This window comes from Physeter macrocephalus, chromosome 7 (genome assembly GCF_002837175.3).
Source record: "Physeter macrocephalus isolate SW-GA chromosome 7, ASM283717v5, whole genome shotgun sequence".
Classification (NCBI taxonomy): Eukaryota; Metazoa; Chordata; class Mammalia; order Artiodactyla; family Physeteridae; genus Physeter; species Physeter macrocephalus.
The window spans coordinates 92,479,957-92,494,393 of NC_041220.1; the positions used below are offsets into that span (position 1 = coordinate 92,479,957).

At 36.8% G+C, this 14,437-nt stretch overlaps 1 protein-coding gene across 4 annotated transcripts in view; it reads right to left on the minus strand.

Moving 5' to 3' along the window:
• The window catches only part of PI4K2B (phosphatidylinositol 4-kinase type 2 beta), a 35,913-nt gene that overhangs the window by 1,384 nt on the left and 20,092 nt on the right, over window positions 1–14,437 (minus strand). The window contains exons 8-10 of one of the 4 annotated variants that reach the window (XR_003680607.2): window positions 11,102–11,235; window positions 10,467–10,526; window positions 880–3,483 (exon numbers count right to left, since the gene is read on the minus strand). Coding sequence is in view for 3 of the 4 variants with exons in the window: in XM_024119388.3 (XP_023975156.1) it covers window positions 3,310–3,483; window positions 10,467–10,526; window positions 11,102–11,235 (368 nt within the window). In the remaining variant the exon portion in view is untranslated. Of the gene's footprint in view, window positions 1–27; window positions 3,484–10,466; window positions 10,527–11,101; window positions 11,236–14,437 lie in introns of those variants that run through there. The other 3 variants (XM_024119388.3, XM_024119387.3, XM_028492085.2) reach the window with 3 other exon arrangements.

Below are 14,437 nucleotides of genomic sequence, written 5' to 3' on the forward strand. Positions count from 1 at the left end.
CTCCCGTTGCGGAGCACAGGCTCCGGACGCGCAGGCTCAGCGGCCATGGCTCACGGGCCCAGCCGCTCCGCGGCACGTGGGATCCTCCCAGACCGGGGCGCGAACCCGGTTCCCCTGCATCGGCAGGCGGACGCGCACCCACTGCGCCACCAGGGAAGCCCCTCCCAATTTTGATTGCGGTTTTGGATGCACCAGTTTGAGACTGCCACGAACACTGGGGGTACCTCCTTTTGGGGCTGATGACATGTCAGCAGATTCTGGGCTCTTTGTACCATCACAGGCCCCCCTCACTTTCCCTCCGTTCACTCCTCCAAAGCTGTTGTTCCCATGTGATCCTTTTGCTATTGATGGATTTAGCCCAAACTGCTCATTTCTGGGATCCATAGGGATATTCTATCATCTAATTTTAGTGAAGATGGTGTCAGTGATTTTTCTTTTGCTATCCTAGTTGTTCTATGGGGATTTGAGATGAAATACTTACTGCTGCTGCCATTCAGCCTTCTATAATTGGTTTTTTATTTTAAAATGATTTTTTTTTCTATTTACACTGTTAACGCCCAGGATAGGACAGACTATTGTAAGTTTTAACAAATAAATGCAAAATTTTAGTGACTAAACACAAGCAGTATTTCTTGCTCATGTCACAGTCCAATGCAGTCAGCACGCTCTCCTGGTAGGTTTCCAAGCAGCGACTCACATGCCCTGGCTGCTTCCACTTTGCAAATTCTTTGTTTACAGCCAAACAGGAAGACAAGAGAGTGGTCAACGGTGACCACTGGTCGTGCCGCAGTGAGTTTCACTGCCAGGTCTGGAAGCCACATATGCCCCTCATCCCCACATCTTACTGGCCAGAACTTGGTTACATGGCTCCAAACTCACCATAAGAGAGGCTTGGAAACAGAGCCACACTGAGGATCTCTGCCACTATCTGTACAGCTGCCCAAGCAACTTTGGGAAAAAAGGCAGACTATAAAACGTAAGATGCTGCCTGTCTCTTCATACATCTGTAAAAGGATTTAAGATGTAATCTGATCAAAGGACTGGTCACCATTGTTTTTAATAAGGTTTTAATTCCATTAGTACAAAACTTTAATTAAAAAAAAAATTTTGTTAATCAAATCGTTTTCAAGACTGCAAAAACATGTTTCCGTAGTCTTCAACTGCTGACAAATTTGGGGGAGAGTAAGGCTGCTTATATTCAAATAAAAATGAAAATGTCTCTAATTATAAAGATTCCAGTTAAATATGTCTTTTGGAATGATAAAGTATTAGACTATACTACTAACATATGCAGTAAGAAAATGGTGGTTTGTCATCATTTATAAACATAAACGTATTTACAAACATTCTAAATACTCAATATACATACTTCAGGAGAAATCTAGTCTTAAGACAGTGATTTTTATTACCTTTCGTCTACCATGTTTGACACTATAAATATACTTACTGAAAATATTAATATTTAAATAAAAATGAAGTTCATGAAAATTTATAAAATAAAACCAATGTACTCTGGCTTGTAATCATATCTTAAATATTTCAACTCTACTTTTCTGGCCTGGTCAGACCATTTAAAAATATTTCCACACTATTTTAATTTTAGGGTATAAAACAGTAGCAACTTACTAAGTTTCCATTTTTAAAATTAATATAGAAATTCTCAAAATACTGAGAAACCTGTTTTATGAAAGCAGTACCCACATCATAACAACTTATTTCATTAAGAACACATCTTCAAAAGGCACATTTTAATTACTGGTATTTATCTAAAGATATTAGCTTGAGTTTTGAATTTCCAGTCAATTTTCCATTATCTCAACATTAAGATCATGGATGGTCATGCTGGAGATCATGGATGGAGGTAGGAGAACACAGGTTTCCAATGGACTTCCACTAGGACAGCAGTATCCTCACTCATCACATCCACGTAGACCAAGAGAAAGATGTGAAGGAAGGGAGAACGGCAGATCTGACTTCCATCCTAATTCAACCTTCAGGAAATACTTTTTACATAAAAATAACTTAATTTAAAAAAATTACAGGACAGAAAGCTTAACAACAAAAGGCCAAGACCACAAACTGCCCAGTTTAGTCTGAGTGGTGATGTTATTTGTTTGGAGCCTAAGAAGAGAATGAAGCTCCTGCTTCTTTGGGATCAAATCTTCATATTGGGCTCATCTCAATCTCAATCACTTGGTAAGTTAAAAGTACTACAAATTCCCAGGATGTCAGAAATACTGATATTCAAAATCAAATAAAAATGACTTACTGGTTATCTCTGTTACGTTCCCCTTCAGTTGGGACTAGCATTCTAAAGTTGACTGCAATTATAATAACATCAGTAATTTCAAGTACCCTACAACACTACTATTTTTTTTAAGAGGTTATGTCCTAGGACCTGAAAATGCAACCCAATATACAGTTTGAGTTATGGTTTACCTTTCAGTGAAGTTTAATACTAATTGAAGTACTAAATTGAACGAGATCAGTACTCTGAGGTACTAACTGATTAAGTATTGATCCCAAGCAAGAAACAGAAGGGAATTTTTAATGCTATTCTGGAATTTCAAAATACTGGGGATCTTGATTTCATATTGTTCCCCTCAAGTCTCAGTTGAGTGTTTCCATTTTTTTTAAAGGGGGAGATAGCATTAGATTTTTTTCCCCTCACTATAACAAAATAATTGACCAAAAATATTCTGAAGTACAAAAAAGAAAATGGTCATTGGTAACTTGAAATATAATTTTCTGGTCCCTAATAATGGTCACTTTAGGAGCATTTATTCAAGTTCTAAAATAGCAGCTTTTAAAATTAAGGCAACATTGTTTTATTCTTAACTATTTTCTATTAACTACTCTACTAAAGCTCATAAGAGCAGTTTCATCCTCAAAGGCCTTTTATAATGTAAAAAGAGTTAACATGACCATTCTTCTCAATATTAAAAAAGTATATAAAAAGTTATTGTATTCAAAGTCAACAAACACCTTATTTTTCTGTTTGGAATTCTAGAGTAATTACAGTCATTCCAGCATGTGTAAACTATGAAATTACCTCTGAAACTAACATCAACCACATAAAATACAATTTTTCTACAAAAATACGACATAGGAGATATATCACTTCTTCCCTGAAATAGAAATTTAATATTTGGACAAAAAACTGTAAACTTCAATTACATTCAAAAGAAAACCTTTTAGAAACTTACATTATTTGAGGTTTTGGCAACTGGAGCTCTTACCAGCAGGTTTACAGGGCGGTAATGTTGTAACAACACAATATTGCCGAACAGTTTCTTTCTCTCACATCTGCTACCAGGAGGAAAAAAAAGGCTTCCTGCAGTGGACAGTCTGGGTGAATGAATTGCTGAGGTGGACGATCCGACCCTGACCTCCACCTTGGCTGCGCTCCACAATCACACAAGGCATCTGTACTAGCTGGACAGGACTCCTCCTGTCTTTCAATGCCTGAGTAAGATTTAAGATCTGTGGAAAGAAGAGAGGTTTTCATCAGTTCAGAAAAGATAAAAACCTTCCGTTCACTGACATTATTTTAACCATCTATTCATAACTACAATTTTTATTTCATCCATTTATGCCCAACAGATACTGTGATGAGGAGTAACTGCTATCAATATACATATGTGGATGTATGTATGCTTATACACGCACATACATATACACAGACAAATGCACAGTATTAAAATGAAATAATTTTTGCCAATTGGTAACTGAAATATTCTAGAATGCATCTATGTCCAGGAGCAATGGAGTCAGAGACTGAATGAAGTGAATGGTTCCACATACATACCCCATTTGACACTGGACCTAAACAAATACTGGTCTAAATAGTCTGGTTTTTACTAAATACTTGCCTTACCCACTCATTCAACAAATGAATTTATTGCATGCTTATTATGTGCTAGGCTCTGTTCTAAGTGCTGGGGATGCAACAGTAAGAAAACAAAATCTCTGCCTTCACAGAGCTCACATTTCAGCAGGAGAGGAGTCAATAAACATCACAAACAAGTCAATTATACCAAGTATTAGAAGGAAAAAGTGCTATGGGGAAGCATGACGCAGGGCAAGTGAGTTAGAAAACTGGGGAAGGTAGCATTTAAAGTCAAGTTTTATTTAAGAGTCTATTCTTAAATAGGAAAAGTAAAACTAGGAAAAGTAAACTATATTACATCCCATGTTTAAACACACTCTTGGAATTGCTACTTGAGCATATAAATAAGGTTATGAAACAATGCATAGCTTACAGCCTGTTCTACTCTGTTCAAATAAAAATTTAATAATTCATTTTCTTTTTTTCCCTGCATATCAGGTAAAAAATTCCCTTTGGTGTGTACTTTAGAAATAAGGATGTCTCCTTCAGGTATTTGAAAATATTTAATATACTGATGGTGTGCATTTTACTAGTTGTTGTAAAGACTGTTTAATAGTGAGATAAGCATAAAGGTTTCAACATAAAGCCATACTAATAAATAAATGTCATAATACTTGAACAGTATAAACTAGATGGTTGAGATCCTGGAAGATCTGAAGTATTTAATACATCAGAGAAAGAAACCTTTACTAGTAATAGTAGTTACTCATTGTATTTATGGTTTAGGATTCCTTTTAAGCTCTTCCCTTAAAATCTTCTAGGCTGGTTATGTTTGGATAAAAAGACAAAAACAATTTACAAAGTTTATGTTTATAAGCATTGTTCTTACCATGAAAATAAATGTGGGTACCAGCGTGGCTAAGGAATGAAATATTCAGTTAGTTTCCTCTTTTGATTTTAAAAATCCTATTCTAAACATGTTAATCTAAACACACTAATTTAAGTAACATCTAATATTTTCCTCACTCTAAAAACAATACATGATTGTTGCAGAGAATCTAGAAGCGGAATGGTACAAAGAAAATGAAAGTCATTTTACAAGACTAAAAAATTTCAAATATATAATAGCAAAAATTATTCAGCCTTAAAACTATCCAAAATCTTAGTATTTCTTTGGGAGTTGAGAAGACACTTGATGATTGTGCATTTATTTACTAAAGAAATGTTTACTGAGCATGCACTGTGTTGGGGAGAAGACTAAATACGAGGGAAAAAACCCATCTGAGCCCTTAAAGTGCACACATTCTAGAAACAAACAGCCACACGAACAAATAACTGGAATGCAGTGTGACAAACACTTCAGCAACAGTGGATCTATGCCCTGACTTTACAATCTGATCCCCTCCTTTACATACCACTCATTTTTTCATTTCCCAAAGAATAAACACATCTATTACTATATCTTTACATCAGAGAAGATTATTTTTAGAAATAGACTAAACATTGCAGGCAAGGAAAAACACTTTAGAATGCTCCACCTATGCCACATTCGATACCATGGTTAGGGGTGTGATAGATCAAGGGCAGATGGTGTGAACTCACAGACTTCTGCATATAGACTTTGCTTTCCTTTGGACTAGTTCACTGGTCCTCAAATTTTAGTGGGCATGAGAATTACTGTACTATCTACATAAAACTACGTATTTTCTACTTCCTGGTTGGTTTTAAGCTATTTTTCAACTGTACTATGCCCAATTTGCTGTCCTTTTTTTCTTTTTGGCCTGCACTGTACGGCTTGTGGGATCTGTTTCCCGACTAAGGATTGAACCCGGGCTGCAGCAGTGAAAGCCCGGAATCCTAACCACTAGGCCACCAGGAAACTCCCCCAATGTGCTGTCTTAACATCCAATTTCTGAGTGAAATGTGACCCCAATACTCCCATGGAGTGCTAGGGAAATCAGAACACCTTGAGTGGCAGGAAGAGCCTAGGAAGACAGAGTTGGAGCTTGAAGGAGAAACTGTTCTCCAGAGGAGGGGAAAAGGCACCCAAGGAGAGACGACGACAGCATGCAGAGGGCACCACTGGGAGATGTGAACTGGGACTGAAGAACAGTTCTGAGTGGCTAGGCTTAGGGGAAGCTGAAAATGACAAGAGATAAAGGCAGCTATGTTGGGTGGAAGCCGACTGCAAAGGTGTTGGAGACGGTGCTCAAAGTCAGGGCTTAAGCCTGCACTCACTGACAAATCAGGGGAGTTTTAAATCACAAAAGAGATGATCCTATCTGCTTTGAGAGAGATTGTTCTGGTCTAATGTGGAAGAAGGATGGGGAAAGAGGTAGGGACACCACTTAGAAGATCATTAAATCCAGAGAAGAGATGATAAGGACCCCAGGCAGAGGCAATGCCGAAATGTTGCAGGTTTGCCAGACTTAGACTCCCTTATTAAACAGATGCAACATGTTACCCCTTTGAGCCAAGTTACAAAATGCAGACAACTATGTAGAGCTGTTATGAGGAAAAATAATAACAAACATAAAAATATCTAGTAAACAGTCAAGTACTCAGGAGGTATGAAAGCGTCACTTTCATTTTCTTTAACATCAATTTTTACTGAATCTGCAAATGAGCTTCTGGTTTATACATCACTGAATAGAATTTCACTCTGTATTAATAAAACTGTTTTATTAATAATTTCTGCCACTTTTATAATGTGTATAAAATATATTTTATACATATTATAAGAGTATAAAATATGTTTCAAATAAATAAGTATTTCTGAGGTCCAGTGTTCCAAATAGGCACAGGTAGAATATAAAATGAATGCTCTTATTGAGCTTGATCATGACCCTACTGCTATTTAATGTAAAATTCAAAAATTTTAACTGAATAAACATTTCTAGGCAAATTTTAAAAGAAATGCCTTCATACTAGTTCCTAATTCCAGTCCACATTTTTATATGTAGAATGAGAACTGTCACTGATTATGTGTGCAAAACTAAAAACTTACTATAAACTAGGACAAAAGACTAGGCTGTACAAAGCACAAATCATGATGTTAATTGGCAAAATTAGAAGGGAGAGGGATTCAAGGGATAATTATAAATGACTGAAATAATGAAACGGAGCAGGACCCTATGTCCTCTGCCTGCCTTTTGTCTGTGGAAAAACCTTAGCCGGAGAATAAGTTTAATCAGAGAAATGAGAAAATGTGGAAACAAAGGAAAACAGCCAAAGGAGACCAAATAATAACAGGTTAGTCACTAAGCATAGTCAAAGACCCTTAGTTCCTCCTCAAGGGCTATAGATAACATTCTGGGCCATATCTTGTGAGCTGTCTTATAGATACTGAAACCCCCATCAGGTGGAAGAAGTTAACTACATGATGACCAGACTGTAGCCATGACCTAAGCTGCCACAATTCCAAGAACTGGCCTCAAGGAAATAGGAACAAACCGATCCTGGAACTGAAGATTGTACTTACAACAACCAAGATGATGCTGGTCAGACCACCGCATGACCAATTTCAAGATGACTGTCAGAGCTGACTGTGCTGTTTCTGCATGTAGCCCCCTCCCTCCATCTATAAAAGCTCTTGCTCACTGGTTGTAGGAGGGGGGGGAGGGAGTTGGCCATGGGACAGGCGTCCGCCCTCCCCCCCTAGTTGCCAGCATCTAAAATAAAGCAAACTTTCCTTTCCACCAACCTTGCCTCTTTATTGGTTTTTGAGCTGCGAAGCATCTAAAATAAAGCAAACTTTCCTTTCCACCAACCTTGCCTCTTTATTGGTTTTTGAGCTGCGAGCAGCCCGGATCCCACTTTCGGTTTCAATAACACAAGTATTTTGACTCAATTAAGGAACTGGCTGAATAATGAATTCTGTTGCTTGAAACACAGGTATTAGTTTTTGTTTGTTAAGCCTTGGTTTCAAAGCACTGATTTACTTTAGAATATAAAATAATACCAGATTTTTTTCAGACCAGCTTTTTTTTAAAAAGGGTTAAAACCAGAGAGCTACACAATCATGTACATGGTCAGAGTACCTTACTCTTTTTGGCTATCAGAAAGGTCAAAACCAAATTAAAATAAAAAACCAAAACAAAATCAAATTAAAACATATAAGGTTTTATTTTATTTTTTCTTTCCCAGATCCTGATCCTGTCACTTTTATATTCTATTGCACCCATTTATATAATACTTTACTCCTTTGTATAATACTTTACTCCAGGATATGAATAAATAAACCTAAAACAGCAGATAGCCACTGGTATATCTTTGTAATAGACCTCAGAACTAGAATGTCCCCATATCTGTTCAGACGAGCATTTTAAAATTAAAATTTCTCACGTACTAACTTTAATCTACAATTAAAGCTTACAAGATTATTTACAGCTTTTATTAAAAAAAACACACACAAATATTTCTGAAATAAAGATACATCTTTAGGGATAAGAGAATTCCAGAAGATGGAGCATATTGTTAAGTCAAATAGATTTGTTTCAAGCAAAAATGCCAAATTAGGGCATAATTACCTATGCCTGAAAACTTAGTTCAAATATAGTTTAGGGTGGTAACACTCAGCAACATAATTACAATCATCAATCATCTAAGCCCATCATTCATACCTGAATTACCGAAAACACCTCCCCACAAGGCTCCCTGGTTCTAGACTCATCTGCTGAGTCAATGGGCACCCCACTGGCCAATCTGCAGGGCTTCTTTGTTGGGTTATGGACACCTTTTGCTGGGATATAAATTCTATTGCCCACTCCATGCCCAAGACGCACATATAAACAGAATTTAGCACATAATCTCAGGAAGTTCATAGGAGAAACCCCAGGGTAAGGTCTCCTCTTGAGAAATGTCAGGAAATGTAAGTCTCATCATAACTCTCCCTTTTAAAAAAATATTCTGATTCCTTTTTTATTATATACAATATATTAGCAGCTTATACATACCATTATGCACTACATTTTATAACATATTCTGGAGATCTCTCCATACTAGTAAATAGACAACTAAGTCATTATCACAACCCTTTTTTAAAAATTGAAGTATAGTTGATTTACAATATATTGCATTAGTTTCAGGTGTATAGCTTAGTGATTTTTTTTTTTTTTTTTTTTTTGCAGATTATACTCCATTAAACCTTATTACAAGATACTGGGTATAATTCCCTGTACTATACAGTAAATCCTTGTTGATTATCTATTTTATGTACAGTAGTTTGTTAATCCCATACTCCTAATTTGTCTCTCCCCTCTCCCTCTCCCCTTTGGTAATCATAAATTTGTTTTCTATGTCTGTGAATCTGTTCCTGTTTTGTATATAAATTCATTTGTATTATTTTTTAGATTTCACACGTAAGTGATAATCATATAAGTTTTGTCTTTTGCTGACTTATTTCATTAAGTATAATATTCTTTAGGTCTATCCATGTTGCTGCAAATGGCAATATTTCATTCTTTTTTATGGCTGAGTAACATTCCACTGTATTCTAAGCCAATCATCTGTTGATGGGCACTTGGGTTATCACAACTGCTCCAATCCCTTCCATGTGGAGGCTATACCCGGCACTTAAGGCCCTCCAAAATCTGGCTCTAGCCTGCTTCTCCAGCCATTTCACTTACTATTTAAAACTTATGACTACAGCAAAGCACTGTATAAGCGCAAGAGAACACAGAGATGTATATGTTAATAATCGGTCCCTTTTCCTGACCCCCAGCCTCATCAGAGCAAGAGCTCCATCAGAGTAGGAACTTGGTTTTTACTCACTGCTTTATCTCAATCACTAGGTCAGTTTCTGGCTCTGGTTCTGTCAATAAATATATGATGAATACACAGTTATCTAATTTAACTATATCTATTTGTTAATGTTATATAATAAATAGTGCAAAACCTAGACTTGTCTTCTTTGTCACAGGTATGCAGCAAATAGCTACCTTAAATGAAATGCATATTTTAGGAAGAAAAAGTTAATTAGTAAGTCACTAAAAGACAATGTTTACACTATAGTTTATTTTCATTTCAAGTCTTCCTTTAGGAATATAAATACTATTAGTAGAGTAGAAGAACCAGACATCACCTGTAGGTCAGCCCAGCCTGCAGGTCCACACCAGCAGATGTAATTGATACCCTGTATTGCTAATTAAAGGAGGTGAAAAGGAGTGAGAGGATTGAGTTCAACTAGTACTTTTATGTCCCAATTAGTGCTCAACCATGGTGACATGGTTATTTACTGACTGCTCTAGCAAAGGCCAAACATATTTTATGAGGAAAGTAATCAACAGTAAACAGAACTTGGTATTGAAACATTCAAGCAAGTGGATTTGAGGAGGAAAACGATACCAACACTCAGGAAAACAAGTTATCAAAATGAGGACAAGAATTAGCGGTAGGAGGAAACTGGCTAACTAAGCAATACACAACAAGGTAAAAAAAAAATCTAATACAGAAGACAAAAGAGATAAAAAGAGTATTGAAATCAACTTCATTTCTAATCATCTGAGCTATTTTGGTTCAGAATAAAGGACAGTGTTGAGAGCTGCATCTTTGGGTCACAATGGAAAAAAAAAAGTGGACTACTGTTTCAAAGAGAGAGTTTTTCCTTAATGAACAAGATCTTAAAAAGGTGACCTACCTGACCCCTCATCACAGACATCTGCCTTTCAAAAGTGGCTTTGTCAAATCTTCTGTCAGTCTATCACAAAAAGGAAAGAAAACATTACTATAATTCCAAACATCAGGATCTTTGAAAAAAAAAAATGGAAAACAAATGAACTCTTCAACTCAGCACATAAGGTCATTAGAAAGCTTTCCTAATAGAAAAAAATAGCATGAAAAGATTATTTTTAATTGATGTATTTTCATATTCCTCCAGAATGACAATAAATAGTGTAGTTATACTCCAACTTGTTCCAGAAAGGATTTAAAATGACTTTCCAGACAATGGGTTTAGGCTTTTTTAAAAAGAAAATTGAATCATAGCAGATCACCAAACATTTATTATAATTCAAAGTAATTTTGTAAAAATTCAACTTTTGAAGAAAACAACTTCTCAAATTATAATGTAATTTCACTTCAAAGAATACTCATAGTATAACTTCACAAACTTATGCTCCTATAAAGTAAAACTGCTAATTCCTTTCTGTTATGTCAGGTTCTACTGCAAGCAGTGATACCAGAAGCAGTAAACTTCAAATTAGCTCTATTAAGAAAATCTCTTTTAAGATTTATTTCATTTTCTGCAATAATTACAACTAAAAACTTATTTACCTTAAAAAGTTCATAAAGATCTTCACATAAATCTTGCACAAAGTTCATGTCAGAAATATATGGTAGAACCAAGTTTCTTATTTCTTCAGAAAAAGGAACTTTTGCTTGAGGAAGCCAAGCCCAGTGAAATGGATCTAATAATAATAATAAAAAACGTATTCTTATCAGTGAGGGGAAATGGTTTATTTAGACCTAAATTTACCCTGTTTTTTCCCTACAGTTCCTAGGTTAAAAAAAAAGACAGGAGACCTAGAGGGGTGGGATAGGGAGGGTGGGAGGGAGACACAAGAGGGAGGAGATATAGGGATATATGTATATGTATAGCTGATTCACTTTGTTATAAAGCAGAAACTAACACACCACTGTAAAGCAATTATAGTCCAATAAAGATGTTAAAAAAAAAAAGGAGAAAGGAGGTATCAGAGAGAACAATTCGTTTTTGCCATCTAAATTATTCAGATTTCTAAGTCTGGATGGTTAATTCAGATGGTAAAGCACAGTAAGGTATTACCTGAACTGGTTAGGTTTCTGAGTTTTAAATAGGAAACAGTAAGAGTTTTGATAATGAGTCTATCTCAAACAGCCCTATATCAAAAAATATATCTGAATCTCTGGTTCCTGTGTTTGGAAACTGAGGGGTATCTATAATTTGTTCACAGCCCCAGATACCATGGCCGAGGTCTCCCTGCCTTTTCAGCCACAAATTATCAGGAACTGACCGCTCATATTCGTATATGTGTGTGCGTGTATGTGTGTGTATGATGTTCCAAAATTTTAAATCATTAGTAGGTAAACAGGTAATTGGCTTTGAGGGATAAAAGATCCACGATTCTGGGCTAACTCTAGTTCTCTCCCAAGAAGACCATTAAATATACACAGTGCCAGGACTAGAAAGATTTGTAACGTAGTGAGATTGTCTAGATAGGGTACATATCAGATTCTTGCAAGAAAATGTAAGGCTTATGAGAATATGATCACCCATAGAACTCCAGTGGGTACATCCAATGCGAACCTCCAGCTCCTACCAAGGGAGGAGATATAGGGATATATGTATATGTATAGCTGATTCACTTTGTTATAAAGCAGAAACTAACACACCACTGTAAAGCAATTATAGTCCAATAAAGATGTTAAAAAAAAAAAGGAGAAAGGAGGTATCAGAGAGAACAATTCGTTTTTGCCATCTAAATTATTCAGATTTCTAAGTCTGGATGGTTAATTCAGATGGTAAAGCACAGTAAGGTATTACCTGAACTGGTTAGGTTTCTGAGTTTTAAATAGGAAACAGTAAGAGTTTTGATAATGAGTCTATCTCAAACAGCCCTATATCAAAAAATATATCTGAATCTCTGGTTCCTGTGTTTGGAAACTGAGGGGTATCTATAATTTGTTCACAGCCCCAGATACCATGGCCGAGGTCTCCCTGCCTTTTCAGCCACAAATTATCAGGAACTGACCGCTCATATTCGTATATGTGTGTGCGTGTATGTGTGTGTATGATGTTCCAAAATTTTAAATCATTAGTAGGTAAACAGGTAATTGGCTTTGAGGGATAAAAGATCCACGATTCTGGGCTAACTCTAGTTCTCTCCCAAGAAGACCATTAAATATACACAGTGCCAGGACTAGAAAGATTTGTAACGTAGTGAGATTGTCTAGATAGGGTACATATTCAGATTCTTGCAAGAAAATGTAAGGCTTATGAGAATATGATCACCCATAGAACTACAGTGGGTACATCCAATGCGAACCTCCAGCTCCTACCACGTAGAAAGCCCTGAGGAAAAAACTCTGCCTTTAGACTCATTCCTTCTGAATTCTCTTTTATCTATCTCTTTGAACACTGTGGGAAGTACAGTCCATTCCAAAGAAAGCCTTTCCTGTGGCCTACATCTCTGAAGCTATGTCCAATTTCCCTTTGACCTTTCCCTGACCAATTACATAAAAGAAAAGCCCTGATTCTATGCCTGCCTCTACTTCCAATCCCTATCCCTCAACTTCTACTATCACCATTCACTCTCCCCTAAGATCACCAGTCATCTCATAAGGGTTTCTCCAAAAGCCCATTTTCAGCCCTCATGCTACTTCATGTGTCTTTGCAGCAAGCAGCACTGTTCTCTGTCATCTCCCTCTGTGAAATTCTCTTCTATGCGGTTTTGGAGATACCACTCTCTCAAACTTTACCTTCTGCCTTTTAAGCCATTTCTCTTCTTTGCTGGCTTTTCCTCTCATTTTCAATGTCACCATTCCCAGATTCTATACTTAGTCCTTCCTCTCCTTCATCTACTAAATATTCATGAAACATTTACTGAGTACCTATGTGCCTCACATTGTCCTAGTGGTGGCATTTGTTCACCATGATTTTCCCAGGTGATAGCAACACCACCACGGCTTCCACTTACCAAGGTGACAGTTTAAAAATGACATCCTTGGGCTTCAGTGAGAGGCCCGCGCACCGCGATGAAGAGTGGCCCCCACTTGCCACAACTAGAGACAGCCCTCGCACAGAAACGAAGACACAACACAGCAAAAATAAACTAATAAAGCAATAAACTCCTACCCCCAACATAAAAAAAAAAAATGACATCCTCAATACCAATTAATATTTCAAGTTCTAGACCCTTAATCCCCAACTGTGTGTTTGGTAAAATTTTCCAGGTGTACCGTAGGCATCTTAAACTTGACACTTTTAAAATGCAATCTGCATATAGATTCCAAACCATAAGAGGAAAAAAAAAAATAGAACAAAGACATCTCAAGTCAGTTCACGGGTTCAAGCCCTGGTCTGGGAAGATCCCACATGCCACGGAGCAACTAGGCCCGTGAGCCACAACTACTGAGCCTGCGTGTCTGGAGCCTGTGCTCCGCAACAAGAGAGGCCACGATAGTGAGAGGCCCGCGCACCGCGATGAAGAGTGGCCCCCACTTGCCACAACTAGAGACAGCCCTCGCACAGAAACGAAGACACAACACAGCAAAAATAAATAAATTAATTAATAAACTCCTACCCCCAACATAAAAAAAAAAATGACATCCTCAATACCAATTAATATTTCAAGTTCTAGACCCTTAATCCCCAACTGTGTGTTTGGTAAAATTTTCCAGGTGTACTGTAGGCATCTTAAACTTGACACTTTTAAAATGCAATCTGCATATAGATTCCAAACCATAAGAGGAAAAAAAAAAATAGAACAAAGACATCTCAAGTCAGTTCAACCAAAGATAGGAAAGGAAAAAAAGAAAAAATTGAAATTCATGGTAAATAGAAAAAAAAAAAAAGATGGCAGGAAAAGTTCAAACACATCAGTAGTTTATTGAGACAAACTACAGAGTTAA